This window comes from Trachemys scripta, chromosome 4, assembly GCF_013100865.1.
Source record: "Trachemys scripta elegans isolate TJP31775 chromosome 4, CAS_Tse_1.0, whole genome shotgun sequence".
In the NCBI taxonomy this organism is placed as follows: domain Eukaryota; kingdom Metazoa; phylum Chordata; order Testudines; family Emydidae; genus Trachemys; species Trachemys scripta.
Window position 1 is genome coordinate 136,235,512 of NC_048301.1, and position 23,985 is coordinate 136,259,496.

The following is a 23,985-nucleotide window of genomic DNA, read 5'->3' on the forward strand; positions in this document are numbered from 1 at the left end:
GTTTCAAGTTACTTGTTACTGATCAGGTCTACCACAAGAAAGTCAAGACTACAGCCCTGCAAATCTGCGGATATCTGCTTTATATCCACTCAAGACCATGACACTGCATTAAAATAAGACATTTTGCACAGCAGTAAACGCAGCCGGATAAACACTCTACGACTGCCAGAACCTATTGTATAATCTCATTTCCAAATGGAAATGTAGAACATGGAATGCTGAATCCATTAGGTTAATTCTAGCATAGATTATGTCTTTCCAGATTCTTCAATATTTCTGTATTTTTTTCAGAGATCATACATTTTAAATATTACTTGTATGCAGTGGTCAATTGTGTCATTTTGGTCTTTTGTTCTTCCCTGATGCAGTTCAGTTTTTTGAATGGAAAGAATGCAAAGATGATAGAAACAAACACCCTCTCCCTTATTTTGGGCCTGACAGTACCTAGGTAGGTGTGCAAGCGAGGTGCACTTAGTGGACAGAAGGGACAGCCCTGTTTGGTTACAGATCCATATGTGACTGTGGGTAAGTCCCTCAGGGCCAGATTTCCAAAGACATTTACGTACCTAAAGGTGCATGTAGGCATCTAGGGCTAGATCCACAAAGGGACTTCGGTGCCTAACTGCCATTCTAGGGGCTTAAATAAAAAATGCGAGTGTCCTTGAGATTCTTACCCTCTACTCAGCTGCTGCCCAAAGTCCATAGCTACCTACATTTTTGCTAAGGGTACATCTACACTACAGGGGGGAGTCGATTTAAGATACGCAAATTCAGCTACGTGAATAGTGTAGCTGAATTCGACGTATCGCAGCCGACTTACCCCGTTGTGAGGACGGCGGCAAAATCGACTTCTGCGGCTTTCTGTCGGCGGTGCTTACTACCACCTCCGCTGGTGGAGTAAGAGCGCCGATTCGGGGATCGATTGTCGCGTCCCAACGGGACGCGATAAATCGATCCCCGAGAGGTCGATTTCTACCCGCCGATTCAGGCAGGTAGTATAGACCTAGCCTAATAAAATTTCCTATATGCCTAAGTTTCTGCCAGTGGCATTTTCAAAAGCACCTAAATAGATTCGGTGCCATTCACTTCAATGAGAGCTAGACGCCTAACATGCTCAGGCACATCTGAAAATCCCATTCTGTATCTATCTGCACCTTAGGCACCTAAATACCTTTATATATCTGGTCCTTAGTCTCTCGGGGATAGATTGACAAAGGGACTTTTAGGTACACTGCCTCGCAGTAGAATCCTTAGTCTTGAGTCAGGTGCCCAGGCTCCCTATACAATGCCTGGAGAGAGAGACAGCTGAGCGAGGAGCCTTGCTAAGCCAGTAAGCAGAAAAAGCCAAGGCAGTTAAATGCCTAGCTCTGGGCCTGAGGGGGGCGCCTAGCTGCATTTGGGATTCTCAGCTGTGAACCCTCTCTTGCAGCTACGTGTCTTAGCTAGGCCAGCCCCTTCTCAGGAAAAAGGAGCAAGAGAAACTAACCATAGCTGCCCACTGGCTGTGGCACTCAGCCCTGATGCAGGAGACCAGTTTTCAAACTGCCCTTATGCCTGATTCAGAGCAGGTTTGTGATCTTGATTTTCCCACATGCCAGGTGAGTTTATTCTGGGATGAGCGTGCTACTGCCTCTCCTGTTGGACATGTCCACTTCATATAAATAATGAAATATTCATTGGAACAGGGACTTGTCCTAGGTCAGTGCCTTAGTCACTGAGCTATTGTCAAGCTCTTCCCTGTTCCAATGAATCGTTAATTATTTAATACAAAGTGGAACAGCTTTAACAGGAGACACTAAGCAAGCCCCATCCAAGAGCAGGCAATAGCTGAATGATTAAAACACACCCCTTGCATGTGTGGGGCCTGGGTACAAGTCCCTGATCCAAATCAGGCAGCGCAAGGATTTGAAAACAAATCTTCTCTATCCCAACTGAGCGCTCCCAACTCTGGGCATTGGGTACATGCCCACAGAGTTACAAATGTCCTTTGTGCAGCTTAGACATGCTCAGAGTCTTACCAGATTGGGGAACGCCTCATTTGTGAATCCACCAGGGTTTAAGTGTAAGAGAGGGCTCTGAGCAGCTTGGTGATTTCAGTGGTTTTGTGCATGCCTTCTGACAGAAACTCAAGTGCCTACAGTGTTAGGAAGTAGCTGAGTGGGGGTTGCTGATCTCACTGGTACCTAAAAGTTGGACATTGCCATCTGCAGTGGGAGTTACACACTTAATTCCCTTTGTGGATCTAGCTCTCTGTGCCCTTGTTTCCCATCTATGAACTGGAGTTTACAGTGCTTCCTTACCTCAGGGGAACGTTGGGAGGATAAATATAGTAAAGACTATTAGGAGCTCAGATACTAACGTGACAGGAGCCATATAAATTTGCCAGATTAGACATGTTGGCAATTTTTCGTCTGCGAGAGACGGTGGGAATTGCAGCCTATGATGTAGATGATTTGCAATGTCTCATGTGACTGAATAATCCAATCTGAGATTTGCAAAATCTTTGGCAGTTATTGCAAATGTCTGTATCTTGGTTGGGAACTGCTTCCTTCCTACAGGCTCTTTTCTCTTCAAGCTGTAAGAACCAACTTCTGTCATGGACTTTGATACTCTGATGGAGACGATGGCGCCACTTGTTACCGTCACTTGCCAAGACTTCCCGTTGGTTAGGATCAATTCCAAATTCCTTCATATCTTGCTTGCATGTGTCTTTATAGCGAAGCTTGGGACGTCCTGTTGTTCTTGTTCCCTCCAACAGCTCCCCGTGTAGCATGTCCTTGGGTATGTGTCCATTTTCCAACCTACTCAGATGGCCCAACCAGCGCAGTTGTCTTTGCTTGAGCAGGGCTGTTACACTTGGTAACTTTGCCCTTTGAAGAACCTCTGCATTGGAGACTTTAATTGCCATTTGGTGTTGAGTATGTGGTGTAAACAGTGTAGGTGGAAACTGTTTAACCTTTTCTCCTGATGAGCATAAGTTGTCCATGTTTCCCCACCATACATGAGAGTGCTGAGGATGCAGGCTTGGTACACTAGCATTTTGGTCTTGATGGTAAGCTTTGAGTTGTTTCATGCTCTTTTAGTTAGTCTGCTAAAGGTGGTGGCTGCCTTTCCAATGCGAACATTTAGTTCTTCATCCTGTGAGAGGTTGGTGGTCACTGTAGAAGCTAAATAGCTGAACTTTTGCACTACTTCTAGCTGATTTGCATTTAAGGTAATTGAAGGATCTTGTGGAACCCCCTGTCCTAATACAACCATTTTCTTGATGCTGATAGTGAGAGCAAATGCCTGACAGACACTTGAAAGGAGGTCTATGAGTTCTTGTAGTAGATCTTCATTGTGGGCTAACAGGGCATCATCATCAGTGAATAGAAGTTCCTTGATTAGCACCTTTTTGACTTTGGTCTTCGATTTCAGTTGGGACAGCTTGAAGAGTTTGCCATCTGATCTTGTGTGGAGATACACTCTATCTTTCATGTCCTTAAACACACAGTTCAAGAGTACCGAGAAGAAGATTCCAAAGAATGTAGGGGCAAGAACACATCCTTGCTTCACTCCGCTTTTCATCTCAAAACTGTCGGAGGTGGACCCGTCAAACTGGACAGCTGCTCTCATTTTATTGTGGAATCAACATATAAGACTTAACAGGGTTGATGGGCATCCTATCTTTTCTAGTATTGCAAATAGACCTACTCTGCTGACTGTGTCGAATGCTTTGGTTAGGTCCACAAAGGTGATGTACAATGCTAGGTTTTGCTCTCTGTACTTTTCTTGGAGTTATCGCAGAGAAAATATCATGTCTATAGTTGATCTTCCAGCCCTGAATCCACACTGTGATTCAGGGTAGACACGATTTGCTAGCTGTTGTAGGCACACTAAGAAGACTTTTGTGAAGGCTTTTCCTGCTACACTTAGTAGCGAGATACCTCTGTAGTTGTTGCATCACCCTTTTCGCCTTTATTTTTATACAAAGTGACGATGTTTGTGTCGTGCATCTCTTGTGGTACCTCACCCTCTTTCCAGCATTTAAATAGCAGCTGATGAAGATATGGTAATAGGCTGTCTTTCCCATACTTGAGGATTTCCACTGGGATGCCATCTTTTCCAGGAGCCTTGCCACTTGATAGCAAATCAATGGCCCTGCTTAGTTCTTCTACAATGGGCTCCACATCTAGCTCTGGCATGACCTGTAGAGTTGGTATTTGGTCCAGTGATTTGCTGGTGATGTTTCTTTCTTGTGCATATAGCTCTGAATAGTGTACAACCCAACAAGACAAGTGCTTGCTTTTATCTGTAATGATTTCACTGCTGTGCAATTTGAGAGGAGCAACCTTGTTGACAGTAGGACCTAGAACTTTCTTCATACATGACTTTGAGGTTTCCTGTGTCTGAGGCTGTATGTATCTCTTCACAGAGCTTGATCCAGTAATGATTTGCACAGTGTCTGCTTGCTCGCTGCACCTCAGCTTTTGCATGCTGAAGTCTCACTTTGGTGCTCTCTATTGGCTTCTTGTTGTGTTCCAGATAGGCTGTGTTCTTAATGTTGATGAGAGGTAATAGTTCCACTTCATTTTTTTAAAACCAGTCCTTTTTTGATGGACTCTTCCCCCGAAATGTAGCTCAAGCTGTTTCATGGATTGTTGTTCTTAAATCTTCCCCAAATTCCTCTGCATTCTCTGGTAATGACTTCCCATGCATGCTAAGTTCAAAAGCATTCACAAACTCCTGGCATTTCCTCTGGTTTTTGGTGTCAATAGCATTAACTTTGGGCTTGCTCTTAGGTTTTGCTCTATGTAGTTTCTTGGCTGTAATCTTCACTTTGCGAATAATCAAGGAGTGGTCAGTGTCACAATCAGCACTGTGGAATGTGCGAGTGTTCTGCACTAAGGGTAGGTCTTTCCTCCTGACGATAACAAGGTCTAATTGGTGCCAGAGACCTGATTGCCGATGTCGCCATGATGCTTTGTGGCAATCTTTTCCTGTAAAATATGAATTGGAAATGCGGATTTGGTTTTGGGCGCAGAATTCAAGAAGTTGTTGGGCATTCTCATTCATCTTGCCAATGCCAAAATGTCCTAGGCAATCTGGCCATGAGTTGTTGTCTGCGCCGACTCTTGTATTAAAGTTACCAAGGTGGAAAAGTTGCTCAGTTGATGGTATTCTTTTGACGACTTGATCCAAAGAGTTGTAAAATGTATCCTTCTCCTCGGGGCTAGATTTGAGTACTGGTGCATAGGCACTAATGATGTTCACCGAGCCGATGGTCGTCTGAAGTTTAAGTTAAATGATATGCTCTGATTTCCCGATTGGTGTCTCTAGGAGCTTTACCCATTTGTTCTTACCCACGAAAGCTTATGCTCCCAATACTTCTGTTAGTCTTAAAGGTGCCACAGGACTCTCTTTTGTGTATTGTAGGTTATCATCATCTGTCAATCCCAGACACACGGTCCTGACATTCCAGCTTCCAATCCAGAAAGTTCTTGGTTTCTTATTTTTGCCAGGTGCCAGATTTCCGTCTAACTTTCAACTTTTGGTCTAGCCCCATGCACCCCAGGAGGTGGACAGACTGTGGTGGTTCTAACTTTCTGGGGGCTGCCTGGCTTTGTGGTGGGTGGTGGCTGACCAATGGAACGCAGTGATTCTTTCCACCATCAAAGATGACCTGTGGCGCCCTCCTCTATGCCAATCAAGTGAGAGCTTATAACCCGTAACTGCTACCTTCTGTGTTGTGTTCATGTTGCCAGCAAGGATGGAATGTCCTCTCCATGTAATGTGGCTGCAATAGCCTGGGTAGTTGATAAGAAGGCGCTGCTTTGCCCATGTGTCAGTGTCTCCCTCTTGACTTCACTGGTTTGAACCAAAGGAAGGATGGGAGTCGATACATTTGGAATCAGCTATGCTGCAGGAGTTGCCAGTGCAGAAGAGATCATCCATCTACCTACCTTTCAGGGCTCCACTCCTAGACTGGTTATCAGCCACAGCTGAATGGCCCAATCTGTCCTGTGTGGCTATCATTGGTAAAAACACTGAGTGAATTTGCTCATCTGCCTTTTGATTGCATTTCCTCCATCAAGGGTTCCACTACTCTCCTCAGGCGCTCATCAGCCCGAAGCGGTTGGCGCTTCCTGAGGTTTCTTGATTTATTAACCACTGCCCAGCACTCGGCGTTGACCAGTACAGGTTGTACCGCTTATGATCATAGCGCTCAGGGCCGGCTCCAGGCACCAGCGCAGCAAACAGATGCTTGGGGCAGCCAACGGAAAGGGGCGGCACATCTGGGTCTTTGGCGGCAAGTCCCTTGGTCCCTCTTGGAGGGAAGGACCTGCCGCCGAATTGCCACTGAAGAATGAAGTGCCGCCGATCGCAGCTTCCCCCCCCTCCCCCCCCCCGCGCTGCTTGGGGCGGCAAAAACGCTGGAGCCGGCTCTGATAGCGGTAGCAGGTTTTCAATTCTGACCTGACCTCAGGTCATGAGCCCTGCAATTTGCATGTGGTATGTAGCTGAAGTATGCTTACCTAGTCACAGGCAAGTCAAACTTGGGGGGAGGGGTGTGTAAGCTTATGCTTGTTTGTATATGGATAAAATAGGTATATGTTTAATGCTTATCTAGGTACTAAAAATCAGGCCTTTCTATCTAGTGTTATCAACCACAGCACCCATACTATCCTAGCTGAAAAACCTGCATTCCCAGAACTCTTCCGTCAGACAAAGTTTGGCTAATGCAATGGCAAGATGCAGTATCTGAGTGGAACTGGGAGTTAGGCATTGTGATGCCGAGCATTGCCATGCCTAACTTTTGGGCATCTAGAATATCACAGGGATTCACAGAGCCTGAATCAGGTGCCAATATGAGACATGGGGAGATCTAGGTGCCTAAGAGCAGGATCCAAAAGCCAGCATGGTGAGCCAGAAGCTGCTTCAATTAGCCAATGGGAGATCATGAGGAGAAAGGTGTATTCTAATCCCCGCCCCTCTTACAAAGTTAGGCACTTAAGTCCATACTGCAGGGAGGTGCCTATCTCTGCTAATGATTCACAGGTAGGAACCTTCTTCTGGACTCAGGCACCTAAGCTGCTTTTTTGCAAGAAACACAGGAGGAGGGGCCCACCATGTAACTTTTAGCCCAGTGACTAGCGTGCTCACCTGGGATGTGGGAAACACAGGGTCAATTCCCCCTTCATGCAGAGGATGGTCTCCCACCTCTCAGGTGCAGGCTCTAACTCAGGGGTCGGCAACCTTTCAGAAGTGGTGTGCCGAGTCTTCATTTATCACTCTGATTTAAAATGTATTACGCATGCCTGTACACATTTGAATGTTTTTAGAAGGTCTCTTTCTATAAGTCTATAATATATAACTAAACTATTGTTGTATGTAAAATAAATAAGGTTTTTAAAATGTTTAAGAAGCTTCATTTAAAATTAAATTAAAATGCAGAGCCCCCTGGACCGGTGGCCAGGACCCGGGCAGTGTGAGTACCACTGAAAATCAGCACGCGTGCCATAGGTTGCCTACCCCTGCTCTAACTACTGGGCTATGGGACATTTTGATGTGGGCCTTCCTCAGTCTCTCCTGATAAAGCTATTCCACTCTGGATAAACAATTAAAGAATCACTAGAGCATGGGTCACCTTCTCAGTGAGTGCCCTCCCACTAAGCTATACTCCCTGATCAATAACTCTTACATTCAGGTAACTCACAATCCTTTCAGAACTCCTGTATTGCTGCACACTCCCCTCCAGGCTGTGCATCACCCATTAGCAGATGCAGCATACTCCTCCCATTGTGTCCAGCCATCTCTGCTGCCCCTGCTCTTTCCCCTGTGCCCAGACTCAAGATCTAGGGAGGTACTGCATGACTGTGCATGGGCTGGGGCCTTATGCTCCCTTACTCCGCCAGTAGTGCCAACTCTCAGGATGTTATTACAAAGTCTGTAAGGGGATGGAGGGGTGAGGCAACAAGCAGCAAGAATGTGCATTGAAGAATAACATTCTTGTTAGCTCCATGAGTTCTTTACCCAGGAAATGTGACCACACCTCTGTAGGGAGGACTAGCGTTTGCAGGCTTGTTGGAAGTAGTCTGTTTTAATGGAGGGACTTGAAGGAGGAGAAGGTGGAGGTCCTGCAGAGCAGGTCAGGGAGGGACCTGTGTGTGTAGGGAGCCATCTGGGGAAAGCCAGGGAGGCGGGAGTGGGGAAAGGATGCCAAGGACTTAGTGAATCAGGCAGTTTGAGCACAGTAAAGATGGGGAGAAGAAAGATCTGTGGGCATATGTGGGAATCAGGCTGTGCAAGGCCTTAACGAGAAGACAAAGAGCTTGGTTTTGCTGTAGAAATGGAGAGGAAAGCCAGCCAAAGGCTTGATGCTATCAGAATGGCAGGCAAGGAAGGCATTTTGGATGGACGTGGGTGTCAGGCAGGCCAGACAGGATGCTGTTGCAGAAGTTAAGGGAGAGATGACAATAGCAAGAATGGAACCCTGTGGATTTCAAGGTGAGAATGGAGAGGGATGAGCAGGTTTTAGGCCTGTGAGGCAATCTAGCAGGATTTAGTGATAGCTTCAATTTGGGGTGCAGTGGAGGGACAGAGAAGAGGAATCCAAAGTAATACGAGGGATGAGATACTGCAGCACAAAGAGAAAAGAGAAAGCAACCTTGACAGCAAAGGGAGAGAGAGGAGAGGGCTTCAGGAGAAAGGGAAGGAGCTCAGTTTTAGTCATGCTGATTTTGCTGACACTTAGAAATTCAGGAAGGGATGTCAGAGAGGCAATCAGAAATAATTGACTGGGTAAAGCTTGGGAGTGGAGAAATGAATTTGTGAATCGTCACCAGAGATGCCACAGCTAAAGTTGTGTAACCAGATGAAGTTGTACAGAGACAGGGAGCGAGAAGAGAAGAGGAGCGGGCCAAGAATGTAGCTCTGACAGACCCTGAAAGAGAGACAGAGTCCACGAAGTAGCCACTGAAAGAGTGGTTGGGGGTGTAAGATGAGAACCAGAAGAGCCCAAAGTCCAAGGCATTGTCTACATGGGTAAATTGCATTGGTTTAAGTTAAATTAGTGCAACCCCCTATGTGGACACTCTTGCTCCAATTTAATAGTGTCTCATTTTGGTTGAACTAACGGCTTGGCTACACTTGCGAGTTACAGCGCAATAAAGGAGTCCCGGGCGCACTAGCTCACTACCCGTCCACACTGGCAAGGCATGTAGAGCGCTCTGACTCCGTGGCTACAGCGTTGCTGGTACTCCACCTCGGCGAGTGGAATAACGTTTGCTGCGCTCCCACTGAAGCACAGCGGCGCCAGTGTGAACGAGGTGTTGCATTACTGCGCTCTGATTGACCTCCGGAAACTTCTCATAATCCCCTTAAGTCAAGTGGCCACTCTTGTCATTGTTTTGAACTCGCTGTAGGAATGTGGATATGCCCTTTCAAAGCTCCGTTTCTGACAGCTGGCTGCTTATCTGTTCTGAGACAAAGGAACCATTACTGAGGAATGCTGCTTGGTTTGAGTTGGGGGGGAGGAGGGGAAGGGAGGTCTGCTGCTGTCTGAACTTACAAGACACCATGCTGACATGCTCTCAGACCCCCAAAAACCCACTTTCTCTCCCTCCACATATACACAACACACTCCCTGTCCATCCCACCCCCCACATTTGAAAAGCACGTTGCAGCCACTTGCATGCTGGGATAACTATCACAATGCACTGTTCTTTGTGGCGTTGCAAGAGTTGCTAATGTGGCCAAGCCAGTGCGCTTCCAGCTGAGAGTGTAAACACTCAACAGCATTTTCCCTGCTGCAGTCTCCGAAGGTTGGTTTAACTCCCAGTGCTCTACAGCTGCAAGTGTAGCCATGCCCTAAGCCTGTTCCTATTCAGATTATTAGCATAAAAAGCCACTCTTAAACTGAATAGTGTCCATATCAGGTTAACTGAATCTATTGAAATTCACACCATCAGTTAAACTGGGGCAACTTTATCATGTAAACAAGCCCTATAAAGCCAAGGAAGGAGAATCACTAGGAGGAGGGACTGGATCAGCTGAGTTAATGGTTGTAAGTGTAAGACTGAGGAGGATGAGAGAGGCAGAGTGGTCTTGGGATTTGGCCAGGAAGAGGTCATCAGTGACTTCGTTGAGGGCATCCAGTGGAGGTACAGATGCCAGATTGTAGGGGATTAAGAATGAAGATGGAGATGATGAGACAAAAGAAGTAAACTATGTGCTTCAGCAGCAAAAGGAAGGAGTGAGATGGGACAGCAGTTGGAGAAGAAGTGCAGGAGGGAATCAAGGGTGTTTTTTTAACAATAAAGGAGATGGTATGTTGGAGACAGAGTGGTTGAGGGGGAGGTGGAAGGATGAGATCAGTGAGGGAGATCTACCTTTGAGAAAAGAGTAGGTCAAAGGTGCTGGGTGCGGGGTTAGAGAAAGAAAGCAGGAGACATATTGCTGAGTTGAAGACTGGGATGTAGGGAGAGATGGTACAGGATGGGAACAAAAGAGGGGGAGGGGTAGAAGTGGAAGCTCATGCTGAATAGCAACTGGTCTCTCCTTAAAAAAAAAAAAAAAAGAGACAAGATCTTCAGTGGAGAAGGGAAGTCAGTGCAAGACTAGAATCAAAGGTAGAGAAGAATTAGTGCGGTTTTCCATTCTAACTCCTGTTTTCATTTGCTCATAACTTTCTAAAATGTTCACCTTTCAGGCCAAGGTCTGCTCTGCTTCTGGGTGGTTGGGGTTCTTTGTTTGGATAGACAATGTATTGGATAACAATATTCCCATCAATAAGGGACCACATATCATATGACACAAACTAACAGGGGATTTGAATTTCAGTCTTTTGACATTTTATCACTATTTAATACAATAATCCATATTTAAGTTTCACAAATATGGAGGCTGCAGAAGATCCAGCCCAGAACATAATGATATATTTTATGAAATCATGTAATATTACCATTACCACTACCACACAGGCAGTACTTCCTTCACCAGAAAACTGAGCATCACATTTATGATTGCCAGAGAGAGAGAGAGATGCTTGTACATTCAATACATATCAAACATATCTTGTCATACATGTCAGAACCCAGCACTGGTGTGGCACAGAATGGCTAATATCTCAGAAAGAAAAGGATAAGAAAATGGTGGGAGTTCTGAATATCTGCTCTGTTTTGGTACATTTTCATGTCTCCAAAAAGCTGGTCTTTCAGATAAAAAAAGAAAAGAAAATCAGGTATTGTCCCCAGTATGCCTCTCAGTAACAATGTCCAGTTATAAGCATAGCAAACTGTCCTGTGGAGCAAGAAGAATTAAATGAAGGCCCAGATTAAGCTGCTCTCAGCCACGGTAGTGACAGAGGACAGCAGATTCCCAGAAACCCAGAGAAGATCCAACCAACCTTGGTGAATTGGTGAACAATGATATGTAGGCAGTGCTTCTTCATGTCCAGAGCCTGTGTCTTGTCAGCTGCCTCTAAAATCTAGAGCAGAACAAAGTTAAAACTCTCTTCTCTTTCTTCTTCTGATAAAAATCTAACTCACAGACAAGTGCTGACTTTATGCAGAGAAGGTCATTTCCCTATACTTGAGGTTGCCACCAGCTTTCCATTCTGAACTGGATTTTGGATGTTGTGTGAGGTTCTTGTCAGAAGATAATTTTCATGGAAATCTGGAGATGACTCAGGCTATGCATGGAGCCAGATTGTCTCAGGTGCCAGAATGAGACTGGTGCAGGCAAAGGGAAAGCTATATCCTAGGCTGTGGGTTGGGAGCAATCAACGTAGGAGGGGGCACTGCTAACTTTATACCAACTGAGGATTCCCTCTACCAGGGAAATTCTTGGTTGGCTGGATTTTGGCTCTTTTGCACCACCTGGGCAGCAAAAAATGAGCAGGACCAGGGCAGAGGATCTGGTCCAGGATCTTTAGGAAAAAATAGTTCATTTATGGTAACTGTTGTTCACTGAAAGTTGCCTCTATGCATTCACATTTGTGAATTTGACGCCCCCAATGATCTGCTGATGGAACCTCTACCAAATCAGTGTCCATTGGGTCTGCATGAGCACCAGCTACTGACACTGATGTTCAACGACTAAGCCTATACAAGGAAGTCCAGTACCCAACCACCTCGGCTTCTTCTTCTATACCAAAGTGCCAAAGTATGATGAGAACTCTGAATGGAATGGGGACAGGAAGTGTGAATGCAGAAAGATAACTCTCAAAGAACAACTGTTATCAGTTTCTTCTTCCAAGTCCTCTGTGCAGTCCCATTTGCAGGAGATTAGCAAGCAGTACCCACAGAGATGCAAGGCGGGCTGAGCAGTTTGCATCTGAAGAGAAATTGTAGCACTACTTTCCCAGTCCCGGCCTCCAAACAGGAGGTCAAGATTAAGGAACAGTGCTTGCTAAGATGTGACCTGAACTCTAAATGAGTGCTCTACAGAACTCCCTACTGGGCACCAGTTTGAACATGCCACACAAATGGCTTTAATGCATAGTGGCAAGGGAACTTTAGTCCAAGAATAACAAAAACAAATGGACAAGGTGATCCACTTGGATAACCTGTGAGAAGAAATAACCTGTCCCTTGTACCTCTTCCCATATGCTAAATTAGCCTAGTGCTATTTCAGAAGGGCTTAGTTCTCTACGGACAGAAACAGAGTGCCCTTTTCACATCCCCTGGGAGTGGTGTGAGTTTTGAGGAAGAAAACCAGAAAGGATACAGACTGGTTAATATGAAAATCCATCACTATTTTAGCAATTAAGTTTGGGTGTGGATATAGAAATCCCTCGGCCTTATGTGTACAGCTAGGTCACCATTAAATCTGCAACTGACTGACCCTCCAAGCTGCAAGTCCAAAAAGCAGTTCCCCAGTGGTTCAGAGGTGGGGTTCCATGACCTTTGCTAGCACCCAGTCCAAGTCCCATGCAGAAAGAGGCTCCCTCACAAGAGAAAGATGTTGGCAAAGCCTTAGACGGAATGTGTGATTGCAGAGTGTGGGGGAAATGAACCCCCCAACCGCACTAGACCCTTGCAGATGGAGTTGGCATACAGAATTTGCATTCTGATGGACTTTTGGGGATGCATTGAACAGACTGGTCTCCTTTTGGTAATGGTCTAGAATGGAGGGAGCACTCTAGAACAGTTCTTCAGCCATTGCCCAAGTGGAGCATATCTTCCACTTTGAACACAGCACATGTGTGTCACACGTTTTTTAGACTGAAGAACCTTTCTCACACTCGCAGAACAAGACAGGTCAGAGTTGGTTAAGAATCTATCAACCCGGCAGTCAGATGAAGGGATACTAGATCTGGATGGAGAATTCTCTTCCAGCCTGAGATAGCAGGTCAGGAGATAGCGGAACGTGACATGGTAGCTCAAGGGAGGATGCAACAGCTTGGCATACCAGCGCTCTGAGATACTCTGGAGCAATGACAAGAGTTTTTAGCCTCTCTCAGGGTACGAGGTACTGGCAGGAACGTATAAAGTTCTTGCTCCAGTCCAGGAGGAATGTGACCCTGAGAGACTCCTCCTTTCTGACCATTGTTGAACAGAAAATGTGACCCTTTCTGCCTTGATAGAAAAGCATTTTAGCACAGATGTTTACGTGCAGAAGAGATGGCAAGACAATAATGTTTCCAGAGACCACTCATGTTGGTCTAGTCACCGTGGCCTGAATGCATGAAAGGAATTAGGTGCCTAAGTCCCTATTTTAGGCACCTAAGTCCCACTTTCAGCACCAAGGTGATGCACAACCCCCTGCCAAACCCTGCAAGCGCCTGAACTCACTCGGTGCTCAGGAATTTGCAGTAAAAGTTCCCTAGATGCCTATTTTACTGCCTGTGGGCAGGCACACTGCTGTGTCACCAGGGGTGTCCAGATGCCTAACTCCTGCCTAAGTCCCATTAGACTCAGAAAGAACCAGATAATTTGGCAAAGCTGATATTACAAGGTTTGCAAAGTTTGACCGGTACTGTGAAATCTGTCCTCTGGCAGCAACATCTTGTCCACAAGTTAGTCTCAGACTATGCCAGTAAAAGTGAGGCTCTTATAAGTGCACAATTCAACATGCTCCACTTGATTTTGAGCCCCAAAGTCTTGCAGGTCAGGACCAAAGAGCAGAAGAGCTCCTGCCATGATCTGGCTTTGAGAGGTCAGTTGTATAGATATGACAAAACATATATTCCTCTTTTCCTTAGGTGGGTTGCCACCACAGCAGGCGGTCAGTAAACACTCTTAGTGCTATATTGTAAAAACTTTTCTCCTATGCAAAACTTCATGCATTTCCTATGTGATTGTTTTATGTCTGTGAAAGTAGGTGTCCTTCAAATCAAGAATCATGTATCAGGGCTTGTCTATATGAGCACTAATTTGCAGCAAGCTGGGGTGAAAACATAGTGTGCGGCATGCTAGTGTGGGGTAAGTATCTGTAGGGATCCTGCTGACACATACTAAAAGTTCCCTAATGCACTTTAATCTACTCCTGTTTCAAAGTGGGGTAGATCAAAGTGTGCCAGGGAACTTTCAGTGCACAACAGCAGGGTCCACATGAATACTTAGTGAGTGGCACACTAGTGCAGGGTAGATTTTCACTCCAGCTTGCTGAGAACTCAATGTTCATGTAGATACACCTTCAGTCTCTTTGGAATAGGGAGGGGGATGACGAACCAGCAGCGGTTCTCAACCTTTTTCTTTTTGAGGCCCCCCAACATGCTAAAAAATCTCCACGGTCCACCTGTGCCACAATTGTTTTTCTGCATATAAAAGCCAGGACCAGCATTATGGGGTAGCAAGCAGAGCAATTACCCGGTGTCCCCTATCATAAGGGGTCCCACAAAACTTAGTTGCTCAGGCTTCGGCGTCAGCCCAGGGCGGTGGGACTTGGGGCCCTGGGCTTCAGCCCCATACAGTGGGGCTTTGTCTTTCTGCCGAGGGCCCCAGCAAGTCAAATGCTGGGCCTGCTTGATGGACCCCTGAAACCAGCTCGCGGCCCCCCAGTGGGCCCCAGACCCTTGGTTGAGAACCACTGCCATAGTGATCATCCTCATTTTGAAGGTTCTGATCTGTCTCTTCAGTGTTCTGAGGTCTTGTATCAGGCAGAGGCCATCCATCTTCCTGGAGATCAAGGAATACCTCAAGTAGAAACCAGAACTCCTGGGGAGCCTCTTCTGTGGCTTGTTTGGTCAGCGTAGGTTGACTTCCTCCCAGAATGAACTCTTGTGAGAAGGATCTGTGAAGGGGGGCCAGTGAAGAACTGTATGAAGTAACCTTGATGTATAGTCTTCAGTACCCAGCAGTCTGATGTGATTTCAGACTTGGCTTTGTAAAGTCTCTAAAGGATGTGGAGGTGGTAGATGAAGAGAAGAGTGTGCAAGAAACTGGAATGTGGCTCCCAACTGGGGTGTCAAACTTGAGGTCTGGAGACCAACGATACAAGCACCACACCAATGTCGTCAGATGTCACTGGTGTGGTGCTCTGCTCTGTTCAATGTTGATAACAGTCGGCTGCATGTGTGTGTTCCCTCTGAGTGCTGCCCCGGCTCTGTGCAGATAGCTGACACAGCAAACCCCAAGAGAACCTCCAATGACCACAGAGGTTCAAAGGCATCCAGCCAGATTTATTGTCAAATGAAGCATAGTAATAGTTTCCCACAGACTCTATAGGACATAGTACGAATATGTGCCCCCGGACAATGGACCGGCTCAGTCAGTGGCGGGACTTACCACAGACCCGTAGGCCAGACAAGACAACCCTTCACTCCTGATGAACCCTTCACTCCTGCAACCCCTCTATGTGTTAGGGTGCCACCTCTCACTTTGTACATGTTGGTTCAAACAAAACAACTGTATCCTTCATGTTATCCTCCTGCCCTGTCTTTAGGATGGGTCAGCATGTTCCTTGTTATCTATGTGGCATGTGCTAGTACTGGAATGTTCTGGTACCGTCCAGGCACATGTTTATATTAGTAGTGCTTAGTACCTTTTAGGTATGTGTATATTTGCAACATCAGCCTTCTTCTTGCCAGCTCCTGTGAGCAGGGCCTGCCTCTGGCTCACAGCTTAACTTTGCTTTATGTTAGCAAAGTTTTGACTATTACTTTAGTTCAAGCCTTAGGTCTCATACCAGGCCTCTGATACAAGGGTTTATATTTCAGGGCCTCATCTTACCACAAAAGCCTCTAAGGTTTTGTTGATTTTTTCAGTAAAATGGCCTTAACTTTCAAATGCTGTATTCACACTTGTGATTCTGGGGTAAGGTCTAGGACTTAATTCATGAATATCTCTGTGGCTGTGGCTCTGTTGCAAGGGGCAGAGGTGTCATAGGCTGCATGGGGGGAATGACAGGCCATACTTCTGCTTCAGTGGCAAGATCCTTTGCTGCCTTACTCTGATCTTTAGGAATCAAATTCAGAACAATAGCATCCTAGAGGGTATACTGTTAGTGTCTTGTCGCTGCCTGGTAACTGGCAATACACATGGATCCCAACAAATATGATTTCCTACTGGGTGAGGAAATTCTGTGCCCAGGGAGCAGATTTAGTACCCTTTATCTTTCCTAATGCAGGAGAGACCACACAGTTCAAGTACCACCAAGTAGTGCCCTTAAAGCTTTGTGAAGGGAAGGCCACAGCAACATCTGTGAACTCCTGATATCATGGAAGACAGTGCTCTGCGGAACAGAAGAGGTGCATGAAGGCTGATGGTGATGGTTCACTCAAAGGGAGCCTGAGTGAAGCCAAAGGGAGATCCTGGGGATCACTGAACAGGAATTCCAGAGATGAATCAGGAGAAAGTTCCAAAGCCAAATTGTGCACCAGTGAAGCAAAAATCTTGTGTGGGGACTAGTTGACTAGTCTTGGGAAAAGTTGACAGATTACCAGGAACATGAACTGGGGAAGTCTGCAGCTGTTGCAGGGCCATTGACGACTAAGGAGCTGAGACCTTCTCCAAAATCAGCCCTGGGGAATTTCTATGAGATTGGTTATGATGCTTTCTTCTTTCCTTCTTCACTTCCCCAGAACCAGACCTATGCTTTCCTTCCCTTGTTTCTTCTGTGCAGATGGTGTATATCCCTAGGATGGTGCAGCAGGTGCCACAGAAGGATCTTCAATAGCTGAGGATGTTCTCTCAATAAAAGGGTCCAGAAATTAATACCATTTGGGGAGTCAAACTTATCTGCATTACCAGTGCCAATGCAGATGAGAACGCCTGAGAATGCTTCATAGGGGAGGTCAGTGCTGCCTGAGGCACAGACCTGGCACTGGAACCCTTGTTAGAAGCCCAAGTTGAGGCCGGTGAAGAGGCTGGAGCCAGGTTCCAAGTCTTCACTCATTTAATAGTAGTGGGTTTTTGTGCCAAGGAGGGTCATTGTGGGCTCAGATTTTATTGCCTTGACAGCCTGATAGCAGGGCCTGTGCTGTCAGAGTCTCACTAGTTTGAAAGACAGATAGGCCTTTAGTCTCAATTGCTGATCATGGCATACTCTGGAGATGAATGTGATGGAGTGTGAGCTTCACCTGAGCACACCAGACATGAAACATACATGTCTGATTTCAGATAGACTGTCAGATAGATTTACAGCCTTTCTAGGGCTCTACTCCTGCCACCTTTGCATGGACCAACACCAGATCAATCTCCTGCACTACTTCCTCTTTCTTTTAATTAAAGTGAATAAAAGAAAATTCAGATGGCAAAGATGGTCTACTAAATAATTAGGCAGAAAGTCACAGACAGCGAGGATCCTAATGCTTTGCACAGCAGAGGAGAAGGAAATGAAGACACTGGGGTCTGCACTGCCTTATATAGATTCAGACATTGAGCACTAACATCACTAGGAGGGCTTATGCAGCCCCACTGGATACAACTGTAGTAGAGGTTCCATGAACTTGAAGCCAGAGGATGTCAGACCTGCAAGTAGGGATGCACAGAAGCCTCTGAAGAACAACACAGGTATTACTTTGTAAACATTTTAATACACTTTCCCCAGTCACATCTGTATAACAGGTTGGCCTAGAAACATCAAATGTTTTATCACACAACTCATCCCCATACTTTCAAATTTTGCATATTCTTGTTTACAAATTCTGTTAATGCATTCTAACGCTTTTCCACCCAAAAATTATAGTATCCCTACAATCTTAACTGCAGTTTAGCCAATTATTTTTCTCTGAGAATGTGAATAAATCACAGACCCTTCTGGCTGGTGTTGCTGGACCCTTTGAATTTCTTGAATATTTACTGTATTTAAGACTACCTTTGACAAATTAAAATGAATCAGTGATAATTACCTGGAGCACATTTTCCACTGTAACATTCATTTCCAGGTTCTGCTTGCAGTATGCTTGAAGTCTGTTGTTGTAGAAACCATAATAATAAGGGGCAGCAAAGAGGTAGCTATAAAGCTAGTCAAGGAGAACAAATTTGTGTTCCAAGTTGGTAATAATTAGGGCTCCGTGTCTGTCACGGAGGTTGCGGAAGTCATGGATCCTGTGACTTCTGGAGCAGCCAGTGTGGCTGACCCCAGGGGCCAGCTGCTCAGATAAAACAAGAAGTAATTGACTTAATCTGCAGCAAGGGAGATTTACATTAGATATTAGGAAACACTTTCTAACTATAAGGGTAGTTCACCTCTGCAATAGGCTTCCAAGAGAGGTTGTAGAATTCCCATCATTGGCGGTTTTTAGGAACATGTTGGACAAACATCTGTCAGTGATGGTCTAGGTTTCCTTGGTCCTGCCTCAGAGCAGGGAGCTGGATTTGAAGACTTCTCCAAGTCCCTTCCAGCCCTACATTTCTATGACTCTATGGTTGTCCGTGCAAGCTCCCTCCAAAGATGTGCATAAAGTATTTCCCCTAGAGTTGTACAGCAAGATGGTTAGTCAGTGGACCAGTCCAAGATACCGAGGCATGCATACTCTCTGTCAGCCATTGTGAATGACAGCAATGGACCAAAAATATAGTGAGCAGGGAGTAAATCCTGCATAGTTGTGCTCCCAAAGGGGATCTTGGCATTGCAATACTTAACTCCTAGGCACCTTGCCACAAAGTGGAATTCACAGCCCGAGTTAGGTGGTCAGGCTCCTCATGCATTGTATGGGGAGCCTGACCACCTCTGAACTGGATTCTCAGAACTGGATTCCCCAGCAACTGAGCAGGGAACTGCCTGAGATTGCCAGGAGTGAAATGCAGAGGGCTTAGGGCCCAGATTCACAAAGGGATTTACATATCTAATTGACAGACTGGAAGGATATGCCTATCTCTGCTCAGGATTCTTAGCCTTAAACCCAAACCAGGTGAGCTCTTTCTCACAAAGAATTGAAGAGACACTCCTCTACCCCATTTTAAAATGATAGGAATGAAGGGATCTCAAGAGGCCATCAAGTCCAGTCTCCAGTAGCCCACTGCACACACCTGGGGGTGTGGGAGACCTGTTTTCATAACCCTGCTCTGTCTGATTTGGAGCAGAAACTCGAACACACATTTCCTATACTCCTGGTGCTTGCTGTAAACACCAGGCTATCAGGTGTTGACTTGCTTACCCATTTGTGTGGGTTCAGCATGCTCTGAGTGCATCAACCAGATCAGGCCCTCCACAAATGAGATGGGCAGGGGAACGCCTACTTTGAGAATTCCACTGTGGCTTGGGAGTAAGAAAAGGTTACTTACTAACTGTGATTCTTCAAGATGTGATGCAGATGTGTGTATTCCACTTAGGCATGTGCATGCCCAGTGCACCAGAGGAAGAGAATTTTCCCTAGCAGTACCTGCAGAGGGGCAGCGCTCACGCCTCGTGGCCATAGCCCCATTCCAGGCTTTCGGAGGCAGTGCTGCCCGAACCCCACTCAATTCCTTTGCAACAAACATCCAGAGACTAGACTCTGATGCAGAGGAGGTGGAGGGTGGGTCGTGGAATTCATGTCTATATCACATCTAGAAGAACAAGTTACAATAAGTAACTGTTTCTTCTTCTTCAAATACATGCAACCGAGTATTCCACTTAGGTGATGCACAATATCTTCATTAATGACCTGGAGGATGGCATGGATTGCACCCTCAGCAAGTTTGCAGATGACACTAAATCATAAAATCAAAGAATCATAGAATATCAGGGTTGGAAGGGACCTCAGGAGGTCATCTAGTCCAACCCCCTGCTCAAAGCAGGACCAATCCTGAACTAAATCATCCCAGCCAGGGCTTCCTCAAGGCTGACCTTAAAAACGTCTACGGAAGGAGATTCCACCACCTCCCTAGGTAACCCATTCCAGTGCTTCACCATCCATCTAGTGAAAATTTTTTTCCTAATATCAAACCTAAACTTCCCCCACTGCAATTTGAGACCATTACTCCTTGTTCTGTCATCTGCCACCACTGAGAACAGCCGAGCTCCATCCTCTTTGGAACCCTCTTTCAGGTAGTTGAAAGCAGCTATCAAATCCCTCCTCATTCTTCTCTTCTGCAGACTAAACAATCCCAGTTCCCTCAGCCTCTCCTCATAAGTCATGTGCTCTAGCCCCCTAATCATTTTTGTTGCCCTCCACTGGACTTTTTCCAATTTTTCCACATCCTTCTTGTAGTGTGGGGCCCAAAACTGGACACAGTACTCCAGATGAGGCCTCACCAATGTCGAATGGAGGGGAATGATCACGTCCCTTGATCTGCTGGCAATGCCCCTACTTATATAGCCCAAAATGCCATTAGCCTTCTTGGCAACAAGGGCACACTGTCAACTCATATCCAGCTTCTCGTCCACTGCAGTTTAGGAAAAAACATGGGTACACATACCACCTGGTTCAAATAAAACTGGGAGACCACTTTAGACAAAAATATTGGGTATGGCCATAAAGCACTTTGTCCTTGGAGAACCATGTATAAGGAGGCTCTGCCATCAGAGCCCGCAACTCAGAGACTCCCCTTGCAGATGTTATTGAAACCAGGAAAGCAGTTCTCTGACACAAAAGCAGAAAGGGTTAAGATGCCAGAGGCTCAAATGGAGGTCCCATCAAGTCCACGAGGATAGTATTAGGTCCCACAGAGGAACTGGCTCCTAGACACTGGAGGATGGAGATGAAGAAGGCCTTTAAAGAATCTTGCTGCCATGGCATTGGAAAAGACTGATCTTCCAAGGATGGGTGGATGAAACACTGGGTGCAACCTCAAGAGCTAAAGGCAAGGCCAGGCAGCCAAAGACACAGCAAGTACTCTAAGATGTCCTGGATAGAGACCAGCATCAGTTGAACTCTGTGGGCCGACGACCACACCAAAAAATGCTTCCATTTTGTCAAACGGGTGATTCTGGTACAGGGCTTTCTATTGAATAGAACCTGTAGAATGGCTGCCAAACAACATTTCATCCTCATTTAACCACAAAACAGCCACACAGCAGGGAGCTGAGCGTGAGATACAAGGCACGACCATGATTCTGAGTGAGTAGGTCAGGATGAAGATGAAGGGATAAAGGAGGCTGAATTGACAGCGCAAGGTTGGAGAATCGACACTGCTTTGGCCATGCTGGGACAAGGAGGATGAGCTTGGCCTGATCCGCTTTCAGTTTGAGGATGACCTGTGGTATGATCGGAATTGGGGAAACACATACAGAAGAGCTGATGCCAGCTGAGATGGAAAGTGTCAGTCAGGGAGCCCGGACAGAGTTTTCCTTGAGAGCAGAACAGATGGCATATCCTGTTGTCCCGTGTAGTAAACAGGTCAGTTGTTGGAATGCCCCAAGCTGCAAAGATGACCTGCAGGATGTTTGTCTTCAGGGACCACTCGTGACTCAGGGAAAAATTCCTTTTGAGATGGTCTGCGAGATGATTCTGGGCCTCAGGCACGCAATCGACTACACTGGTCTACAATTTTTGAGAAGTCGTCTGTTTCAGAGATAAAATGTGCTATTTATTATGTATTTTGATGTGCTGAATTCAAATATGACAATTAAAACAACTGATTGGCTACTGTTTCTAAGATATTTAAGTTTTTACATTTTATGTCTATGTATATTGTGTAGATAGTAGAGTTTGAATCATAAATTGTAAATCTAGGTCTTTTCATGTGTTTATGGTTGCTTTACATGATAATATTTCACCTGTCCTGTTTATGTAACACTTTAAAAATCAGCAAAAGGGTTATATAAATAAAATTTATAATGAAACAAAAGGCAAAAAACTATTATGTACATAGTTTAGTCTTATTCAGTGTCTACTCGGTGCTTCTTGGCTTGTCTCTTGTATTCATTAAATGGAGCATCTCTTGTCACTGTCCAGCAATAGTCTGCAAGCATTGATGGGCTCCATTTGCCCTGATAGCGTTTCTCCATTGTTGCAATGTCCTAGTGAAATCGCTCGCCGTGCTCGTCGCTCACTGCTCCGCAGTTTGATGGAAAGAAATCTAGATGAGAGTGCAAAAAATGTAGCTTTAGTGACATGTTGCAACCAAGGCTTTTGTATGCCTTGAGGAGGTTTTCCACCTACAACCTGTAGTTGTCTGCCTTGTTGTTTCCGAGAAAATTTATTGTCACTAACTAGAAGGCTTTCCATGCCGTCTTTTCCTTGCCATGCAGTGCATGGTCAAATGCATCATCTCCAAGAAGTTCACGAATCTGAGGCCCAACAAAGACACCTTCCTTTATCTTAGCTTCACTTAACCTTGGAAATTTTCCACGGAGGTACTTGAAAGCTGCTTGTGTTTTGTCAATGGCCTTGACAAAGTTCTTCATCAGACCCAGCTTGATGTGTAAGGGTGGTAACAAAATCTTCCTTGATTCAACAAGTGGTGGATGCTGAACACTTTTCCTCCCGGGCTCCAATGACTGTCGGAGTGGCCACTCTTTCTTGATGTAGTGGGAATCTCTTGCACGACTATCCCATTCGCAGAGAAAACAGCAGTACTTTGTGTATCCAGTCTGCAGACCAAGCAAGAGAGCAACAACCTTCAAATCGCCACAAAGCTGCCACTGATGTTGGTCATAGTTTATGCACCTCAAAAGTTGTTTCATGTTGTCATAGGTTTCCTTCATATGGACTGCATGACCAACTGGAATTGATGGCAAAACATTGCCATTATGCAGTAAAACAGCTTTAAGACTCGTCTTAGATGAATCAATGAACAGTCTCCACTCATCTGGATCGTGAACGATGTTGAGGGCTGCCATCACACCATCGATGTTGTTGCAGGCTACAAGATCACCTTCCATGAAGAAGAATGGGACAAGATCCTTTTGACGCTCACGGAACATGGAAACCCTAACATCGCCTGCCAGGAGATTCCATTGCTGTAGTCTGGAGCCCAACAGCTCTGCCTTACTCTTGGGTAGTTCCAAATCCCTGACAAGGTCATTTAGTTCACCTTGTGTTATGAGGTGTGGTTCAGAGGAGGAGGATGGGAGAAAATGTGGGTCCTGTGACATTGATGGTTCAGGACCAGAAGTTTCATCCTCTTCCTCTTCCTCTTCCTCGTCTGACTCAAGTGAGAATGATTCTGGTGCATCAGGAACCGGCAGTTCTTCTCCGTGGGGTATGGGGCATATAGCTGATGGAATGTTTGGATAATGCACAGTCCACTTTTTCTTCTTTGACACACCTTTCCCAACTGGAGGCACCATGCAGAAGTAACAATTGCTAGTATGATCTGTTGGCTCTCTCCAAATCATTGGCACTGCAAAAGGCATAGATTTCCTTTTCCTGTTCAACCACTGGCGAAGATTTGTTGCACAAGTGTTGCAGTATATGTGTGGGGCCCACCTCTTGTCCTGATCTCCAATTTTGCAGCCAAAATAAAGGTGATAGGCTTTCTTAACCATAGTGGTTATACTGCGCTTTTGTGATGCAAAAGTCACTTCATCACAAACATAGCAGAAGTTATCTGCACTGTTCACACAAGTATGAGGCATCTCTGCTCACTTTGGCTAAACAGAAATGTGTCCCTTTGCAAAATCAAACACTGACAAATAAGAGAGCACGACACTGTATGATTTCTAGAGCTGATATAGGGCAATTTGTTCAGC

The 23,985-nt window shown here is 45.6% G+C and overlaps 1 protein-coding gene across 6 annotated transcripts in view; it reads right to left on the minus strand.

The window, feature by feature from the left end:
- Positions 1-23,985, minus strand: part of LZTR1 (leucine zipper like transcription regulator 1) — a 263,713-nt gene that overhangs the window by 2,154 nt on the left and 237,574 nt on the right. For 3 of the 6 annotated variants that reach the window (XM_034767752.1, XM_034767754.1, XM_034767756.1), the window contains 2 exons: positions 18,275-18,380; positions 11,387-11,467 (listed from right to left, as the gene is read on the minus strand). In XM_034767752.1, coding sequence (XP_034623643.1) covers positions 11,387-11,467; positions 18,275-18,380 — 187 coding nt within the window. Of the gene's footprint in view, positions 1-10,452; positions 11,281-11,386; positions 11,468-18,274; positions 18,381-18,609; positions 18,840-23,985 lie in introns of those variants that run through there. The other 3 variants (XM_034767755.1, XM_034767753.1, XR_004645414.1) reach the window with 3 other exon arrangements.